This window comes from Notamacropus eugenii, chromosome 3, assembly GCF_028372415.1.
Source record: "Notamacropus eugenii isolate mMacEug1 chromosome 3, mMacEug1.pri_v2, whole genome shotgun sequence".
NCBI classification, from domain to species: Eukaryota; Metazoa; Chordata; class Mammalia; order Diprotodontia; family Macropodidae; genus Notamacropus; species Notamacropus eugenii.
The window spans coordinates 104,884,822-104,904,990 of record NC_092874.1 but is presented as its reverse complement, the minus strand read 5'-3'; the positions used below and the strand labels follow the sequence as shown (position 1 = coordinate 104,904,990).

The 20,169-nt window shown below is 46.0% G+C and overlaps 1 protein-coding gene across 2 annotated transcripts; it reads right to left on the bottom strand.

The window, feature by feature from the left end:
- Positions 1-77: 77 nt before the first annotated feature.
- On the bottom strand, positions 78-19,070 carry EPHA1 (EPH receptor A1). Of its 2 annotated transcripts, none has more exons than XM_072652476.1 (18): positions 18,913-19,070; positions 17,644-17,711; positions 15,130-15,411; positions 14,576-14,987; positions 11,177-11,332; positions 10,515-10,859; positions 10,206-10,333; positions 9,867-10,017; positions 8,418-8,514; positions 8,012-8,067; positions 6,985-7,110; positions 4,091-4,276; positions 3,730-3,791; positions 3,235-3,444; positions 2,764-2,913; positions 2,231-2,424; positions 622-777; positions 78-456 (listed from the first exon to the last, which is right to left on the bottom strand). In XM_072652476.1, exons 1-18 carry the CDS (start codon positions 18,992-18,994, stop codon positions 378-380), a joined length of 2,940 nt encoding a protein of 979 aa, XP_072508577.1. In that variant the 5' UTR covers positions 18,995-19,070; the 3' UTR covers positions 78-377. The 2 variants fall into 2 exon arrangements, with proteins under 2 accessions (XP_072508577.1, XP_072508578.1); XM_072652477.1 differs by having other exon boundaries at positions 15,166-15,411.
- Positions 19,071-20,169: the final 1,099 nt, after the last annotated feature.

Genomic DNA, 20,169 nt, shown 5'->3' with positions numbered 1-20,169 from the left:
TTCCCTAGAATTCAGTGTCTGATCTATTATATAGACTAGGGTAGGAGGCAGCAAGCACCAGTAGCATGATAAAGGGATAGAGATCTGTCCTAAGCTATTTATTTACAAAAAAAAATGTATGTCACAGCTCACATTCAGATCTCCAAACCCATCTAATAGCCCCCTCCCCCCTACTGTTGCCCATAACTACCTACCTGTCTCCAAGTATAAAACAAGCCAACCTCCCCCAAACCACAGGGTGTAATTCCTCCATAGGAGGTGTGGGAAAGAGCAGCACCGATTTAGTATGAAGGATGAGGCATAAAAGATCACACCTTCAGCATGGCCTGCTGAAAATGGGCATCATAGGTAGGTTTCAAGTTCATCCTGTCCACAAATCAGTCCTTGAAACCCTGAATACTGCAGAGAATTCGCTTCTGATGTACAGGCTGTGTTATCCCCATCTGCTTCAGGTCCCTGTGTGGGTAGAGAGAGCAAGAAGGCAATTTTCTGAAACCAGGCCACAAAGAGCCCCTTCCTTGGCTCATCCATCCATCCATCCATCCCTCCCTCCCTCAGTCAATTCCAATGCCCACTCCCTGGTGTCCACCTGTTTCCTCCCCTGTACCCATCTTTGCTCACTCAGCATTTAGCTCCAGCACACACTCCATAGTGTCCAGCCCTGCAGATCGGAAGTGCAGAATATATCTTTTCATGCGGATGGATTCAAGCCATTCAGAGACGCTTCGGTATGGGATCCCATCTGAGCCACTTAGACTTGGCAGCCGAAGGGTGACTCTAGGGAGAGGAGGGATGGAGTTGTCATGCACCTGGAGATTCCAAGGCCTGGCCTTCTCTATCCCTTCTACAATTCTTCCCTTTATTGACCATTTTATAACTAGCTTTCACTTTCTTGTCTGGAATATTCGTAGCACTATTGGATTACACCCCAGCTTTCTACTTCCCTCCCCAGCAAGCATGTGTATGTTCAGGGAGTGCTGACTGCAACGATGGCAAAATATTGCACAACTAATCTACAAATCTGGATAATCTTTAACATGCCATATATCCTGCCAACCTTCAGCTGAGAAAAAAGATCATGTCCTCTTCCTGCACCCAGAGTTGGCTGAGTTGATCCCAGTCGAGGGGAAGTAGAATCAGATTATTAGCTGACCCATCAACCCTGCAAAGTCATTTCTGTGCCTGGGACTCAGGTAACTGGAAATCTGAAGTCAAGTATTCTTGACTTTTGGTGTGGCCATTTGGCAATGATTGTAACCTATCAATGTTGTTATTTGAAAGGCTGACTTATGGAAAAGATTATACATGTTTTGCTCACCCCAGGGTGGAAGTTAGAGGAAGGCTGGTTTTGGCTCAGTATAAAGAAAAGCTTTATAACAGTGAAGAGTTGCTTTAAAGGGTCAGTGGGCTACCTAGGAAGAGAGTGCATTCCCCAGCACTAGGTATCTTTAAGCAGAGGCTGGATGAACATTTTTTGGGATGATGTCAAGTGTTTGGATCAGATGACTTTCCAGTTTTCTTCTATAATTACAATTTCTGCTTCTTTCTATCCCAAGTGACACCCATGTTCCATATGATGGACTTTCCTGTACTGTTAGCTAGAGCCAAAAGTCATTAGGATGTTAAGCCTGCCAGGAAAAAGACAAACACATTCCAAAAAGATAGACAAGCAGTCCCCAAATTATGAACAGGGTGTGTTCCAAGACTTTGTTTGTACATTGGTTGTTTGGAAAATGTTTCCCTAGAAACAGTGTTAAAGGGTGGCTAAGTTTCCAGGAGAGCACACCAATGTCTGTTTAACCCATAGAGTATCTGAATGATAGACAGACCCTAATCTACATTTATATTTCTGTAGGAAAATGGCCCTGCAGGTAGATGAATATTCATATACTGTGGTTGTCTTCAAGTCGGAAACATTTGTAATTGCTACAAACATTTTTGAGATACCAGCTGCTGCTGCTTTTCATAGATGATCAAAAACTATTTTAGCTTATACTTCAAAAAAAGATTTCTACATATTTATCTGTAAGGTTTGTGTGTGTCCTATCCCTCTCACCAGAATAGGACTCTGTAACCTTAGGCAAGCCATTTGACTTCTGAACTTATCTACAAAATAACAGGGATAGAGGTCCCTCTCAGCTGTCTATCCATGATCCCACTCAGTATACAATATTGTCTTCTGGACTAGCCAGCTTTATTCTGCCCCTCACAATTACCCTTGTGTGATTACCGAGGGTCGAAGTTGGCAATGGTCCTCAGCGTATGGGGACTGGCAAGCAGCTGTTCCAGCTGTGTTTGGAGCTGTCGGAATCGTGGCCGGCAGGTTTGATCATAAGCCCAGCAGCATTTCATGAGATCATATAATGGGGCAGGACAGTCAACTGGAGGAGGCAGACGATAGCCATCTTCAATGCTCTTCATCACCTGAGTTGAAGCAGAGAAGGACAAGAAATGGGATTGGGCAATGGCAGTGGTGGTGGGAAGGACGTGGGATTCTGAGAAAAGTAGATGGAGTAGGTAGTAAAGAAAAGGAAAAAGAAGACATGAGACAGCACATGATAAAGTGGGGAAGAAAGACCCAAAAGGTGACTTGGAAGATGCAATAGAGACCTAAAGGAGGTGAAAAAGCATTTCTGTGGAAAGATAGTGGAGATATGATGGAGACTCAGGTAGGATGAGGAAAGTCAAGGGGGAAAGAGAAGAAAGCGGGGGTGGGGGGGTTACAGTTGGGAATGGGTATAGATAGGCTTGTCCTGAGCTTACCTCCTGATTGCTCATGTCCCCATATGGCTTATCTCCAAAGCTTAGCACCTCCCACATCACCACTCCAAAGCTCCACACATCACTGGCTGAGGTAAAGATTCGATGGGCAATAGCTTCAGGGGCTGTCCAACGGATTGGGATTTTCCCTCCCTGGAACAGGAAGGAGATATAAAGGTAATAATGACTATATGGCATTTTAAGGTTTGCAAAGCACTTGCCATGTAACTACATTTGATCCTCACAACTCTGTAAAGTAGGTCCTATTCTATTATTACCATCCCTACAGATGAGGAAATAGGCAACAGGATGAAAGTAGTTAAGTGGCTTGTTCAGGGTATTAAGTGGGTGAGGCAGGATTTAGACTCTTAAGTCTTCCTGACTCTAAGTCCAGCACTACTTTAAGAAGAGAGAATTCCAACCTATGTATGGGTGAGGAGAAGGGAGGGTGGGAGAAACACAAAGACATCTGACCTGGGTTTCATAAGTGCCATCTCGGTCATTATCCAGCAATCGAGTCAGGCCAAAGTCAGATACCTTGCAGCAAAGGTTCTGGCTCACCAGGATGTTTCTGGCAGCTAGGTCTCGGTGAACATACCTATGGTCACTCAAGTGGCTCATGCCAGAGGCGATCCCCTGCAGCATGGAGACCAGCTGTCCAGGGGCAAGTTGTTCTTCCTGTGACTGGTGTGGGAGAAGTAGGATAAAGGGGGAACATACATTTATAAAGTGCCAAGAATTATGCTAAGCACCTTACAAATATCTCATCTGGCTAGATTAAGCAGTGCTTTCTTTCCCATGAGCTGGAACTACCACCTTGAACTTTCTTTTATTAATTCTTCCCTCTTTCATCTCTCTGGGTTTTCCTCAGGTACCATCCAATCCAACTCCATCCAGTAGGGACCCAGTGACAAGGTTGACTTTAACCAACACTCCCTCCCTCACCCAATGGATTCAAACCCCCCTCACCCTCAAGAAGGCATCCAGAGCCCCATTCTCCATAAACTCCGTGATGATCATAATGGGCTTCCCTGGGACACAGAAAGCAGATGAAAAGTGACTTTACTCACATAATCCAACCTAGAATCTCAGTCTAGCTCCCAAGGTTCCCATCAACCACCTAATCTTAATTTTTAATCATAATCAGCTCCTAAATCCCACCACTGCAGACATTTCTTTTCATCCTATTATTCTTGGTGACACTCCATCTCTAGTTTAAGTGACCACACCTTATTTGTTCTCTTTGTACTCTTGGCTTTCCCTCCTCCCCCATATCCCAGATGATCAAATCCTGATGCCTGTCAACCTCCCACACCCCCTTCTTCCATACTCTTGGTGACCACGCCCTCCAGGTGCAGGATGTGTTGGTGATTAAACTGGCTCATGATAGTTGCCTCTCGAAGGAAATTCCACCAGTGACCATCGGGAGATGTGGCTTTCAAAGTCTTGATAGCTACCGTGAAACAGTCTTGGCCAGGAATTCTCAGAATCCCTCGATATACTTCCCCAAATTCTCCTGGAGATGGGGTGGAAGAAAGGAGACATCATGCCCTTCATGTGTCAAATGACATGTTTGCATGTATTTCAGTAACTAGCACTATCTTGCATATGTTATATAGACATAAGGAATGGACCTACGAAGTCACTGGTTCATAGGGAACTCCCTCTACCTGTGCAATTCTCTTCAACTTGTAGCCTTAGAGTATTGATTAAAGCAATGGGAGGTTTAAGTGATTCGTCCAGAGTCACAGAGTCAATATACGTCAGAGGCAGGACTCAAACCCAGTCTTCCTGACTGAAGCCAGCTCTCTACTGAGGATGCTATGCTGCATCTTACATAATATAGTTATTACTGATACGAAAACAATAAGGGATGACTTCCTCAAAATCAGATGGCCCACTGCTAAGATCCTGGGCCACTGAGTAAAGTGTTGAGTCTTTTCAGTTGTGTCCAACTCTTCATGGCCCTATTTGGGGTTTTGTTGACAAAGATGGCAGCTTGCCATTTCCTTCTCCGACTCATTTTACAGATGAAGAAACTGAGGCAAACAGGGTTAAGTAACTTGCCCAGGGTCACACAACTAATGAGTGTCGGAGGTCACATTTGAACTCAGGAAAATGAGTCCTCCTGATTCCAAGCTCAGTGCTATATCCACCGGGCCACCTATTAGCATTCTTCACTACACCAGTACCCTGACTCTTGCATAACATATAGGAGCTAGGTGGCTGAGAGACCTCAGATCAAATCCTGCCTTGGATGTTTACTAGCTATGTAACCCTGGGCAAGTCACACAAACTTCTCTCAGTCTCATTTTCCAAATCTTTAAAGGGATAATGTCACCTACTTCACAAGATTGTTGTGAGGATCAAATGAGATAATGTGTAAAACCATCTGCAAACCTTACTAGCTATTGGGAGGAGGTCTATGGGCATTTAACACTGCATATAATGTCATTTTTTCCTTTGATGTATTGACTATCTTTGACAAATTATTTTTCTTTTTTCACTTTATTTTTCTCTTAAAAAAAATCTTTGTTATAAGGAATAGCTCTCTGGGAGAGGACTGGGGAGAAGTGGAGGGAGACACAAGAAGATATTTTGGTGATGTAGAAACAAAAGATATTAATGAAAATCATCTTTCACAATCCCCATTACCTGAAAAGGACTAAATCACTTTTTAATTCAGGGCAAGTCTTTTCAATAGACCTAGATATTTTTACACACACACACACACACACACACACACACACACACACACACACACACACACACACACACACTCCCTAAGTGTATATATTTATTTTTGCCAACTAATACTTGAATATATAAACAATAAATTTCATCATATATGTATACATGTATATATACATATATAATATATGCATGTATATATTTTCTGTGTGTGTATCTACCTACATAAATTGCTTACTGATACCTCAAATCCCTTTGATAAGGCAGAAACCTTTAAAAAGAGATAAAAGGCTTTTAAAACACTTACTAGCTGTATAACCCTGGAAAAGTTGCTTAGTCTCTGAACCTCAGTTTCCTCATTTGTAAAATGGGGACAACAAAGCCTACTTAATAGGATTGTTGTGAGGACCAAATAAAATAACATGCAAAGTATTTTGCAAACTTGAAAGTACCATACAAATCTTGTTGTTAACATTTTTATCCAAATAAAAAATAAAACAAAACATTGACCACATGAAGAAGCGGTGCTGGATTTGAAATCCGAAATCTGGTTTGGAATGCAGGTTCTCCCACTTACTAGCTTTGAGACCTTGCACAAACCATTGCACTTCCTAGGACTCAGTTTTTTCATTTGTGAAAAAATGAGGGGACTAACCTATATGCCCTTTCAGCTTGCAGGCCACTGAGGGGGAGTGGGGTAGGGTGAAGAGGCAGAAAACTTCACTTGCCTTACAGTTTTACTCTGTAACAAGGTAAGGGCAAGTATAAGTGTATGAGACTCTGGATTTAGGGAACTCTTTTTTTCACCATATGTGAAAAGTTAATAATAACAAATCATAGCTAGCATTTATAGAGGACCTACTATATACCAGATCCTCTGCAAAGCACTTTAAAAATATCATTGCATTTGATCTTTACAACAACCCTTTACAACAACAGGTATTATTGTTATCCCATTTTATCATTCAGGAAACTGAGGCATACAGAGGTTAAATGACTTGCTCAAGGTCACATAGCTGGGAAGTATCTGAGGTTGGATTTGAACTTGGTTCTTCTTGGCTCCAAGGCCAGTGTTCTCTATCCACTTTACCACCAAGCTGAAGATGGACTCAATGGACTCTGTTCTAAAGGCTGTTCACTACCAGAGAATTCCTTAAAGTTGGTGTCACTCACACACATCCTATAGTTTTCATTATGTTCTAGTCACTTTTTTCCTCAAGGAGAGTGGTCTCAGAATTATTTTTTCCAAAAGGATTCACATAGGAATGTGAATGAGATGTGGTGTGAGAAGGGGTGTGGTCGATTCCTGAAGTCATAGTCCAGAGAAAAACATCCCCATTGCTAGAGGGATGGGAGCAAAAGCAGGATAAGATAGTTAATTTTGTGCCACCTGGGGGGTACTGTTGGGGTGCAGAAATACAAGTGTGTCTGTGTTTGTTGAGAGGAAGCTGAGGGTGATAGGGAAGGGAAATTCAGTGGTAGTGATATTAAGTGACTAGGCTGGTTGTAGACATGGGTTGTGTCAGAGCTCACCTTCCCCTATGACTGTGTCAACAGTCAGCCAGGTTGGATCAAGCTCCCGAGCGAAGTCTAAGGCACCCTGAGCAGGATCCTCATATGCCTGCAGGTCTACATAGGGCTTCAGCCAGAGCTTATCCTCTGAGACAAGAAGGAAGAGGGGTCAGCTAGAGATACTTAATGGGGTGGGGAGTTAGAGAAAATAAATTACACACTCCCCATTCATGTTTTTTCTATCCTCTCCCCCACTACCATGACTTCCTCCAAACAGCCCTATCATGGTTTAGGGGTGGGGGAGCTTCAATCTCTTGTTTCATGTCTACTGCCCTCCCACTTCCTACTACCATTCTCTGATGTTTTAATGTCCTCTATTCCTGAGAGTATGGGGGTGGAGTAGCAAAAGGACTAGGCCTTCTACTTAATTTCTCCTAAATGCCAAATTTCTTGCCTTCTCCTCTAGCTTCCACTGTCCAAACCAACTCTATTGCTCACACCTCCTCCACATTCCCTGTCAGTATGACCCATACTCCTTGGCTGTCCTCAACAGCTGGATGGGTCATTCTGTCCCCCCTCCCCCTGCTCTTCTGAAAGGGGGCTGAGGCTGGATCTCTAATGAGGTAACTGGGATAAGGTCTATCTGCCTCAGCTGGACATCCCCAAGTCCCATACCTCTTCTGCAGGCATGCATTCCCATCCTACAAGCTGTGACCCAGAGGGTAGCTGGGGTGGGGAAGACAGTTGGGGATGACTGAAGGAATGTTTGTATGAGTGAATGTGGGGAGGGGGGATGGTAATGGAGGGAGCCAAAGATCTAGCAGCTAATAATTACACCAGAGCTACACTGGTGCTATTAGCACAAGATTAATTAAACTAAAGTTAATTAAGTAGCGAAACTTGAGAGCCCTAGAGACAATCCCAAGCAAGCCTCTCCTGCCTCAGAAGCTCTGGAATTCTTCAGTCCCTTGCCCTAGCCTTCTCATCATCCCCATCATATTCACTGCCTCCTAGAGGATCAGGGGCCTTTGGCACTGCACTGACTTACCACGATCCCCACCATCAGAAGCACACTCTCGCTGCCCTTTTTGCTTTTGAGTTCTCCTGTAATTTAGGGGAAGGAGAAAGGAAAGGAAAAGAGAGTTTGTTATGGCCTTTCACATCTTCTACCCCCATCTCCCTATTCTCACACTTCCAGGGAGACCATGGGAACAGGTCTGTTCTCAGGGAACTCAATGGTATGTGCCTTCTTCTGGAATAATAGAAAAGGGTTTGTGTGGTGGTGGGGGAAGGCAGGGTGGGTTAGTGTTCTGACCTGAGTTAGTTTACTGGGTATTGGGGGAGAAGCAGAAGGGTGAGGGGACCTGGCGGAAGAATTAGAATTGTTACTGGAGTATGGAAACTATGAGTGGGAAGGTCAGTGGTCAGTGGTGAGGGGTCTGTTTTGCTCATACCTTGTGCGGAAGACCAGGAATCCAAGGATCAGAGCCAAAGCCAGCAACAAGCCAAAAACAACAGCCACAATCTCTCCCCCAGACAGGCCTTTAGAAACTGAGGACAAATGAGCCAAGATAAAGCATTCTGTAGCTTGGAACTACAGGGGACGAGGGGAGGCAAGAGAGTGAGGAGGGGAAAACGAGACGAATGAATGGAAATGAGGAAAGCGATTCTGTATTCACTGGAGTGCTGGGCTGGATATGCAGTTAATCACAGGAGCACTGGAAGGGAACATAGTGGCTGCCCAGTCAAATCATGTCCATGGAAGTGAGGAAGGGAGGATGATTTCTCTGGAGGGGTCAGTTACTGGTGGGGGGAGAAGGCTGGTGCATCTATGCAATATTATTCTATGGATCCCCAATGTGGCTGTACACGTTGAGTAGGGTCAGTCACCTGGGTCTGTCAGATTGTTCATGAAGGCTCTTTGTGGTCATATGTGGACAACTCATTGAGAAGAGGTGTGTGTGTGTGCGTGTGTGCGTGTGTGTGTGTGTGTGTGGTCATTCTTTTGGGAGCTGATAGTCATGTAATGTCCTGGAAGCTATATGTGGGGGTAAGAGCCAAGGTGAGCACTTGTAGCAGGGTTGGCGTGTGTGCATACATTTGCCACATATGACATCATTTCTGGCACCGTTATATATATGCGCATGTAAGTGGACGAAGGGAATAACTCACTGAGGGATGAGTTATATAGTTCCTTGCTGTAGAGGGTAATATGTTTGTTTAGGGAGAGTTCAGTCAGTGAGAAGGCTAGTATACATGGTATATATGGACCCCGAGTCAGGAAGAGTTTATTTGAATCCTGCCTCAGATACACACCAGCTCCATGAACCATAACCCAATTCAACTTGTTTCCTCATTTGTAAAGTGGGAACTCTTCTTATAGCTCCTATGTAAAAGAGATGGCCAAACGTAGAAGTGCTGTACACATGCTAGCTATTACTATGGACAAGAGATTGTTCATTGGAAAACTGGAGTACATGTGAGTTGTATGAGAGAACTAACTCACTGGGGGAGCTGGTGTAAATTTGTTGAGATCTCATTTAAATGACTATGTATGTGGAGGTAGATCCTTTACTGTGTATGTGTGTATGTATGTATGGGAGCACTGACAGCATGGGTTGTTGGTGTGTGGTCCCTGACTAGGGAGCTGCTGGCTGCAGGTAGGGTGGTAACTGTTGTGTGTGTGCATCTGTGTGGGCAGAGGTCACTTACAGGGAGGCTGAGGGGTGTGTGTGTGTGTGTGTGTGTGTGTGTGTGTGTGTGTGTGTGTGTGTGTGTGTGTGTGTGTGTGTGTGCACATGTGTGTGCATGGCAGTCACTCAAGGACTGTGCTTGTGTGTGGGGAAGGTGAGGTGTCTCACTGGAAGTACTGTAGGTTTAAGGTCAGAGGATTGATTACTCACCAGGAGGGCTGGTCCGAAATTCATGATCAGGAGAGAACGGTCCAGGACCCAGGGGAGTTAACGTGCGAACACGCACCACGTAGGTGGTGTCTGGCTGTAGCTCTGTTAGCGATACTCTGGGCTCTGCCACCATCTGGTACCTCTCCTCCTCCTACGTGGTGGGATGGGGTTCAGTGATGATAAGAACAGGACAGAAAGGGCTTTGTGGGGATACATCAGTGAGGAATAAGTAGTAAAGACCTCATCCTTTGGTTCCCCACCCTGGATTAGGGATGTGACTGGGCATGGATGTTGGAAAAGCTTTTTGGGGGGGGATTGGAGAGAGGGAGGGGTTCTGACCTGGTTCAGCACATGCAATTCATAGCTCAGGTTTACTCCAGGGCTGCGAGGTCGTGACCCTGCCCAGGAGAGCTCCAACCGTCGGGGCCCTCGATTCACCAGACTCAAGGACAGGCCAGACAGTGGTTCTGAATAGTGTAGTAGTTAAAGGCAGGATGTTGGCAGGGGGAGAGATCTTGGAGAGCCCAACCTAGGACTCTAGATTTCTCCTCCATCCCTTCTTCCTGCCCCTTAATGGTCTTTAGCACTCCTCCCTCATTTCTCTTTCCCAAATGTTGCTCTGGCTGTCCCCTTTCCAGATGCCCTCACCTGCATGTCCGATGCTAAGGCTGAGCGTAGTGCTAGGAGAACCATTGGGGTCCAGGTCAGATACCCCATTTTTGGCTTCAATACGAAAGGTGTAGTTGGCGTAGGGTTTCAGGCCATCGATTTGAACGGTAGGCAGGGTGAGTCCCTTGGTGCCAGGGGAGAAATGCACAGCTGCCCCACATGACTGGCATGGCCCCTCCTCTGGGGCTATCCCCTGACACTGTGCACACTCCACATTGTAGCTCACATCTTGACGACCTCCTGAATCTTTGGGGGGCTTCCAATGCAGAGAAAGCTGAGTCCCCGAAAGAGAGAAGCTGATATTTTGAGGGGCTGAGGGGGGACCTATGGGAGGGTATACAAAATCAGATAGCAGAAATCCCTAATATCAGTCACTCCTACCAATGAGACTCTTTGAAGTATAAAATTCTGGCATCATGATTGAAGAAAGAAACTCTCTTGCGGATTATGAGGTTTTCCTGAAGAAAATGGGGTGGAGAACTATGGTGACCCCAGTACATGGGAATTGTGTCAGCTGGTTTAGGGGAAGATGGGGAGTTTACCTGGTTGTTTTGGAGTGAGGAGACCCACTGCCAGGATAGCCCTCTATATAATCAGAAACCCACCCCTCCCTAGTTACCCAGGACACCCTCCCCACTCACGTGTGCATGCTACCTGGGGCCCTTCCCCAGGAGTTCTGTAGTGGCCACTCACACAGGTGCAGACTGAGGCCCCTGCAGACTTAGCTGTGCTGTGGGGAGGGCACTTGAGGCAGCTGGGGGTGTCCATCTCAGCACGGTAGAAATTGACAGGGCAGGCTAAAGGGGTGAAATGGAAAGCCAGCGTCAGCTTCTTTGATCATTTTGTTGGTTGGAGAGACAGCCACAATGGTGGCTGATCCATTGTTGGCTGATCCAAAAGGATCTGGATCACCAAGATCTAGAGCTGGAAGGCATCTCAGAGGCAAGCTGGTTCAACTTCTACATTTTACAGATTTAAAAAACTGAGGCCTGGGGAGGTCAAATAACACAAGTAGTATGTATCAGAGGAAGGATTTGAACCCAGCTCCTCTGACTCCAGAGGCAGTCTTCTATTCACTGTACCAGACCGTTTCCAAACTCCTCATTCTGACAGTCAAGGTCCAAGATACTTCTAGACATGTTCTAGAACGTGACCCCCATTTCACTTGTCCAAAAGTATCTTCTACTACTCTCCAGTAAGCATCTTCCAACACCTTTCAAACATGAAAAGTTACATAGTAGGTGCTACATTAAATGCTTGTTGACTTGATTTTATCTTACCTTGAAGGAATTCCCCCTCTTCTCTTCCTACCCATATTCAACTCATTCTTTCGGGAGCCAGTTCAAGTTTCTCACCTTCCAAAAAGTATCCCTAGATTAAACTCAGGGCTAGGGGATTTACTCCCTCATTTTGTAATTCTGTCAGCTCTTACGTGAAGCTCTTGGAGATGAACAAATTTGTTTCATGTACAGCTTTTCAAGAATAAAACTTTTTATAAATGTACAGGCAGCCAGGCCTGGAGTCTGGAAGACTTCAGTTCAAATTTGGCCTCACTTACTAGCTGTGTGACCCTGGGCAAGTCACTTAACCCTATTAGCCTCAGTTTCCTAAGCTGTAAAATGAGTTGGAGAAGGAAATGACAAATCACTCCTGTATCTTTGCCAAGAAAGCCCCAAACAGATTTTCGGAGAGTTGGATATGATTGAAACAACTCAACAACACCACTTATATGTGATTAGTGACCTAGAGCTCAACTTCTCATTAGAGTTTCAGGAAAGTTAAAGGACGGAAGAGAATGATCATATATTCCTTCTATTTTTGAAGTGATGAAAGATAGATGCAGCTATGCATCTCATTTTGTGAAGACTGTGCTCCTGAACGATTACATCTGAAGCATGTTTTTACCAATCTGGCTTTATTTTCTTAGAGTAAACAATTTCAGAGCCATCTGGACTTCACTAGACGACCTCTAAGTTTCCCAGTCCACTATTCTGACTAGTTGGTATGTCATGACCTCATAATTTCTTAAATATACCTCAACCATTAACAAGAGGTGGAGGAGGTGCTTATTAACAGGGTATGATTTTAATATCACTGATAATTCCCTTTTTCACCTAAGGCCCCAAATTTTACCGTCAGAGTTTCATTCCTTTAGTTGAAGACTTTGATCTCTGTCCAAATGAAAACACCCTGGGAAAGAGTTAATTTGCTTTCAGCCATGTATGCCAGATTATAAATGAGTTTAGAGGCAGCTAGGTGAGGAAATGGATAGAGCCCTGGGTCTTGAGTTAGGAAGATCCGTCACATCCAGTCTCAGACATATACTAGCTGTATGAACCTGGGCAAGTCACTTAACTTCTTTCTGTCTTAGTTTTGTGGTCTGTAAAATGGGGATAATAATAGCACCTGTTTTCCAGGGTTATCGTGAAGGAAAAAAAATCAGATATTGTTTGTAAAGTGCTTTGCCAACCTTAAAGTGAAATATAAATGCTAGTAATCCAACTCCTACTTCACCCTTACCCCTACCACAAACAAAACAAAACAAAACAATACTGGTCACTATAATGTAGAAAAGAAAGAGGTTTTAAGGGAACTATATATCTAAGGGGCATGACAGAGGGTGGGGATAGTGAAGGATCAGCCAACAGGGGAAAAGGGAGTAAATTTAGGAAACTGAGTGTGCCAAAAACCCAAGTGCCTACTTCCCAATTTTTGCCTCAGGTCAATAAAGTAGTATGAACAAGAGCTTGGAGTTTGGAGCCAGACAGAAAAGAGCTGTGAATACCAGAAGGAGGAGTCTGGAATTTTCTTGCATCATCTGAAAGCCATCGGACATTCCTGAGTATGACAGTTAGAAATCTGAAATCTGTGTTTTAGCAAGGTTATTATGGTGTAGGAGAGCATATAGGACAGCCTGGAAGGCGGAAGATACTGGAAGGAGGGAGACCAGTTAACAGGGTATTGCCATAGTCCAAGAGTAAAATGATATTGCTTCATTTCTGAGGGGGACTTAACCGATTGGTAGTGGGGCAGGATGGAATAAGGCATGAGCTTATGTAGTGGATAAAGGACCAAACAGAGTCAGGAACATGTGGGTTTCAATCTTGTCTCACCTACATACTACCTTGTGATCAAGGGCAAATCACTTAACCTGAACCTCAGTTTCCTCATCTGTAAAATGGAGATAATAGCACTTACTTTACAGGGTTGTTATGAGGATCAAATGAAATGTTATGTGTGTGCATATGCACACGTATATATTTCTGCAAACCTTAAAGTGCTATAAAACTGTGGGATAACTAGATGGCACAGTGGATAAAGCACCAGTCCTCGAGTCAGGAGGGCCTGAATTCAAATCCAACCTCACATACTTACTAGCTGTGTGACCCTGGGCAAGTCACTGAACCCTGATTGCCTCCAAAAAAAAAAAAGTGCTATATAAATAGGAATTACTATTGTTGCCATCATAATATTTCAGGGTAGGGTAGAGTTTTGACATGCCAGTTCCCATCTCCTGTCTCTACATAATAGAGAGCTGAGCGGCTGAACCGAAAGCTGAGAATAAAGGTTAGTTTGGCAGGGTCAGTACTTATTCCTACCTCTTTTTCAAACTGACTCTGTGATCCCAGTCTGGTCCATGACCTCCATCCATACTTACCTTCCCCTTCATTCTCCTTTCACAAAGTCATAGGACAGAGAGAATAATGGAAATGAATAATATTGATGATAAGAGTGGGAGATCCAGGATAGGATGAGAAGAGTGGAAAGCAAGCACCAATTCACATTTCTTTAAGGTTCTTAAGGCTCTTTAAGGTTTGCAAAGTCCTTTGCAAGTAGGACTGGAGAAAGAGAGAGGGATATGGAAGAGGCAAGCAGAGACAATTAAGGTAAAAGGTGGTGAGGCTTGTGGTCATAGGCAGACAGAACGGAGTCTTGAGGAGAGCGCAGGTACAAAACTGGAAAGAGTAGTGAGAATTCTTGTCTTGTCCTCCCCAATCATGATCTCTCATCCAGGTGCTCTTTTCTTCTCATGCCCTTACCAGTACATCCTTCAATGCCACTCTCATCCTTGACTTCCTCGTAGCCTGGTTTGCAGTAACATCGACCCACAAGTACCTGCCATTCTCCATCAGGGTTACAGTGCAATCGAGGAGCAGCTGATGGGGCAGGGGCCTTCTGGGCATGGGGCAGGCAGGTCCCTGACACCTCAACCAAGTCCGTAGGTGCTGGAGGGGTGTCAGGGAAGTGTGCTAGCTTACGCACAGTCTCAGCACAACGCTGGTAGAACACACGAACAGCCACGAGGGCCACACAAGCCCCTGGGTTGTGAAAAGCAAGGTAAAGGCCACGGCGAGTCAGGCGGCCCAACTGGCAACGCTCCACATTTAGCCGCACAGCACCAGTTGCCAGGTCCCGCATGGTAAAGCTCTGGTCTGCGGCCACTGTAGTCACCTGGGGAGATAAGAGAATTGGATGCTAGAGTCATGAAAGTATGTACTCCTCATTCTCAGGTAGTAAGGGTTATCTTAAGAGATCAGGTGGGCAAAAGGGATCAGTTGCTGGACTATGGGTGGATATGATGGGGCAATAGCACCTTCTGAAAGAGAGGTCGCCGGAGCTGGATGCCTACATCATGGTCACTTTCCATGTAGAAGAGGTTGAATGTCTCCTTGCAGCCCTGTGGTCCTGAGCCCCCTGGGAAACTCCTGCAGTCTCGAACAGTGAACTGAAGCTCAACATGGACTCGGGAAGCAGCCTCCCCTCGGTAGATCCAATTGGAGCGAAGCCAGTGGTCTGTGTCCCCTCTAGCCAGCACTGGGCAGTCTTGATACATGTACATGGGTGTCCCATTCAACATCTGTTGCACCTCACTCCACTGGATGGAGAGAATTTGTGTCAGTGTGTCCCTTCTCCCTCCTTCCACTCCATTTGTGAAGAAAGGTTGGAGTGGGGGGTTCAATATCAGACTCACTCTAGTCTCATCCTATTATCTTTACTATAATCAGCAAGATGTATATTGGGTTATACCTATAAAGCTGCAGGGCAGAATATCTAAGGCCCAGGCCACTGTTTTGCCCTTACCGCCCTGTCCCAATGAAGAAAGGGCAGCCAGAGTGGGGCTTCTTTGGTCTCAAGCTGTATCACTCCTGCCTCACCCTATTGAGACCAGGTTCAGTATACTCAATTCATGACTCACATTTATTACCTGCACCACAAGGCTGTGAAGACATCAGCAATGCTGGGAATTGCAGAGAATGAAATCTTCACAGGTAAAAGGGCACTTAATAATGGTGTATCATTAGGACTGCCTAATTAAAAAATTGGCCACATGGAACTTTGGTAGCAGGGATTGGTAAACTGAATGGCAAATGATATTTTAAAAGGCCAATTAGTGGTAGTGGTAGTGGTGTTGGTGGCTGGTGGTGGGAGAGGGCAGGATGTGAAGGGCCAGTTAGACTAATACCATCTCCCTACCTACTACCATGGGTACTGAAGACACAACTATGCCTATGGAACTCTAGGGACTTAGAAAGAACAGGGGAGAAAGGTGAGGTACTTAGACCTAAGCTGGGGTGTGGGGTGCTACAGGTGAAGAAGTTAAGCAGGCAGCTGGCATAGCAGTGGGGGAGCAATCATGACCAGGCTGTCATGGCCTCAGCTGGAGCTTGCAAACACAGCCTTTCTTAACTTCAACATGTCTGCCCTCAATTTCAGCAGTGACAAAACAGGAGACAGCAGAGACAAACAGATGTTCTGTACTAGCAATAAGTAGCCTTCACTAATCGGCTAAGTTGTCAGTTTCCCAAGTGCACCCTAGGAAGCCAGGAGGTTGGTGGCTGGTTATTTTTACTGACTTTTAAATTTGGGGAGGGGGTGTGGGATGAACAACTGAAGGAGAAATTCCCCTTGATCTGTTTAACTGAAGAGCCTACTCCTTTTCAGTCAAGGATAATTAGTTGCTAGAGAAATAGTTGGGGCTGGGAATGGGGGTGAGGTTGGGAGGGGGCGGGAGTTCAAGGGGCTGGTGGGAACCAGCAGGTGGGCTCGTAGCCATAGTTGTGGGGTGATTAGCTGGTTTATGGGATAAGGCGCCTATTAGGGCACGTCTCATTCAGGATTTCCTAAGCAGCCCCTCCTGGAGGATACATTATAGTTTAGTCCATTAACTCTAATTACAGGTCACACTGTGGGAGAGCAGAAAGAGTGGAGCCAGGACCCTAAAACGCACAGGAAAAGGGAACAGCAAACCCAGAATGAAGAGTCTAGCACCTAAGAAACTAGAGAGGGTAGATGCCATAAAATGAAAACTATGGCAATGCAGCCAAAGAGGAGAAAGGCCCAAAGAGAGAACCCCGGAGTTTTAGCCTGCTGGAGCAACCCCCTTTGATGTTTCACTGCTCCATGGCCCTAACACTAGAGATAAAACCCTTATACTCAGCTTTTTACAGCTGTGTGGTCCCCAAGACTCACCTAGCCCTTTTCATGGGATCTTGCTTCCCCTCTGATGACCAGGACCAGAGGGTAGGTTGTATATGGAACATGCATGACACCCCCCAGGATAGCACGATGAAGGGTTTGTGTTGGGGACTCCTGATCGCAATGATGTCAGCATACATCAAGAGTTTGGGAGCAAGGAAGAAAACTTGATATATTTATCCTTTTTGTAAGAGTAGCTGAGACAGCAACCATCAGACACAGACTAGGATTTTCCTCCACGCCTTCCCCCTCTTGCATAAATTTTGAGATCCTTTAAAGTCCTTACAGTGACCACCTCCTACTGGCAATTCCACTCCTTCCAATCACCCCCCCTCCTCATTTTGAGGAAACAGGAAAAGGGAGGAGTCAACCTAAGCTAGGTTATTTAGACATTCCCCATGGGGAGAAGTCTGGGCCCCCCCACCCCACCCTGCTCAGTAGGCTCTGACTCAGCCTCTATTCCACCCCCTTCCCCCCTTCCCCAACACACACCCCACAGCCGCCTCCCTGGGAGGCACTTCCAGTTTTTCCTGCTCTTTTCTTCTCTTCCTCCACCCACCTGCTTGTCCCATTTCCCACTAATCTGGAGCCTTCCCTAGTCCTAAAAGCCCTTCTCTCCCCTGGTACTCACCCCAGTCTCTGGTGGCTCCAGTAGCCAGCCTAGCTCTCCTTGTGCAGTGCTGGTGTCTAGCAGAGTTACTGTGGGGGGTGGAAAGGAATGTCAGACCATCCTGGTGAAGGGACCTGCTGAATGGATGTCTCCCTCCTCCCTTTTCACTTCCTCTTCCCCCCCCCCCCCCACCCTCACCTCCCATCAAACATCCTGCTTTTTCTTCAGCAAAACATGAACTAGCAATGAGGCGTATTCATACCTGTGAAACACAACACGTTACAAAGACAGAGTGTTTAGGAGAAGAGGAGACAATATATGGAAAGGGTTAGGATGCTGGACCCTCTGCTGGGTTCATTGCCAGAAGAATCTGGGGGTGGAGATTTCAGGTAGACTGGATGACAGACAAGATATACAACCCGTGCCCCCAGGGGACAGTCCATTTATCTAGGGTATACAGGCTTATAGAAAACAATATCTTAGGGAAGTCATTTAATCTCATTGGGCCTCAGTTTCCTCTTTTGTAACTGGACCAGATCTCTGATTCAACTTAAAAAAATTGTAATTCTATAAACTATCCCACAATTGCATGAAGGTGGGGACATGATGGCTTTGGCTTTCACAGTTTGAAGGGTGGTGGGGAGGTTTGGTATAAGGGACCCAGGAAATGCAGCCTGAAGCCCAGGAAAGGAAGGGAGGTCCTACTCCCTTTTTTATTACATACCATTAGAGTAGTGACAGTGGACTATGTATGGGAAAGGGTGAAGATTTGGGTTCTCAGGAGAGTTGTAGCCCAAAATATGAATCCCCCCAGAAGTAGAGGGTGATGATGGTCGGTACTCTTCTGGGGGTGGTGAGCTATCACAGGGGCTTTCTTCAGTTTTCACTTCCCTCCCAGCCCCCTCTCCATACCTTCCCCCCCCATCCCAAGGTCCTAGTGGCTAGCGGTGCTGTGAGGAGTGACTGACCCCAGGAACTACCACGTAGGGGTTAAAGAGCAAAGTTTGGCCTGGCAAGGCCATTAGCCTGGGCTGCCAGGGGAGGAGGGGTGTGTGTCACGGGAAAGGTGTGTGAGAGGCTGCAGGAAGCTCTGCAAAGAATGGGACCGGGGGGAACAGTGGAAACCAGAGTGTGCGCGCGCTCGGTGGAGAGCGTGTGTGTGGAGGGAGGGACGGGGGTGAGGGGGAGAGCAGGTGGTCCCCAGGGCCGGGGACTCGGGTAAGGGAGGGAGTTGGGGGAAGGGGAAGACCAAGAGGAAAGAAAAGATCTGCGGCGGAGGGATGTCAGTACCTTCTTTGGCGGGCGCCCCCGGGGGCAGCGGGGCGCAGAGCAGCAGCAAGAGCCCGAGCCCCAGGGGGCAGCGCCGCTCCATGGCGCCGGAGCCGGACCGGGACCTAGGGCCGGTCAGCCGGACTGGCGGAGCCGGGAAAAGCAGGGCGGGGGCGGGGGGAGGTGCCTTGACACAGGGCGGAGTTACGAGCCTCACCTGGCTCACCTTCTTAAAGGGCCAGTAGCATAGGCTCCAAAAATGCAGGAAGGAGGTAGCCCTACCTGAATAAAACTACCGATCCACCTAGTGGAGGCCACCTGGAACTGACTAACTGACAAATCGAACCCTAAACTCAGACCAATCCTCCCTAGGTTTGGATTCTGATAGTAATAACGTAAACCCGAAGGATTCCAATACTCAATCCATCAATCATTAACACAGGATAATAATGTTTATTAATCAGTATTAATGGGAATGCCAATTAATAATAAGCCATGGAGTCTGGACTTTATCCTTCATAGATCAGAACTAAAGCAAGTCCCCGTCTTTGCCGCAACCCCTCTAGGTGTTATTTTCCCCCATTAGAATGTATCTCTAGGGTGGAAACTATCTTGTTTGCTTTGTAATTGTATCCTCAGAGCTCATATCCGCAGCCTGTCACCTAGCGAGCACCAAACAAATGCTTCATCTACCTCGCTCCCTACCTTGAGTGCCTTACAATGTCAAATTCTTTTTGCATGCGTTTCTCGTTTTATAGATAGCATCTGAATCTCAAAGTTGCTGGAGGGAGCTGTCTTATGGATCACGGACTTTGGGAAAGACCTGGTTTGGAAAGGCCAACTTCACCCTGGACCATCTCCAGTTGTCTTGGCCTTTGTTTTGCCATTGGACTTAGACGACAGGAGAAGAGGGTGAAGGTGATGACTATGTTAGGTAGCTAGCTCTGCCCCACTCATCTCCAGTTCAGGAGCAAGTCAAGACATCACCTTCACCCTCCTGATGTCATTGGTCCTCTTGGAGAAGGAAGGACAAACGAGTTGGAAGGGATCTTGGTCTAATCTCATTTTATAGGGGAGAAAACTAAAGCCTACAGAAGTTAATGACTTGATTGGGATTGGATAGGTAGTAAGTAACAGAGTAAGATCAGACTTTGAAGTCTTTGTTTTGATTTTTCTCCACACTGCTGGTTCTCAAACCTTTTGGTTTCAGGACCCCTTTACTCTCTTAAAAATTATTGACGACTCTCCAAGGAGCTTTTATTAATGTGGATTATAGCT

Excerpts from the sequence above, each read along its gene's own strand:
- EPHA1 (XM_072652476.1), bottom strand. The coding sequence starts at position 18,994 with ATGGAGCGGCGCTGCCCCCTGGGGCTCGGGCTCTTGCTGCTGCTCTGC. Across the intron at positions 14,988-15,129 it reads GGCGACCTCTCTTTCAGAAG|GTGACTACAGTGGCCGCAGA; the intron begins GTGCTATTGCCC and ends TTATCTCCCCAG. Across the intron at positions 2,914-3,234 it reads ATGGCACTTATGAAACCCAG|GGAGGGAAAATCCCAATCCG; the intron begins GTCAGATGTCTT and ends TTCCTGTTCCAG.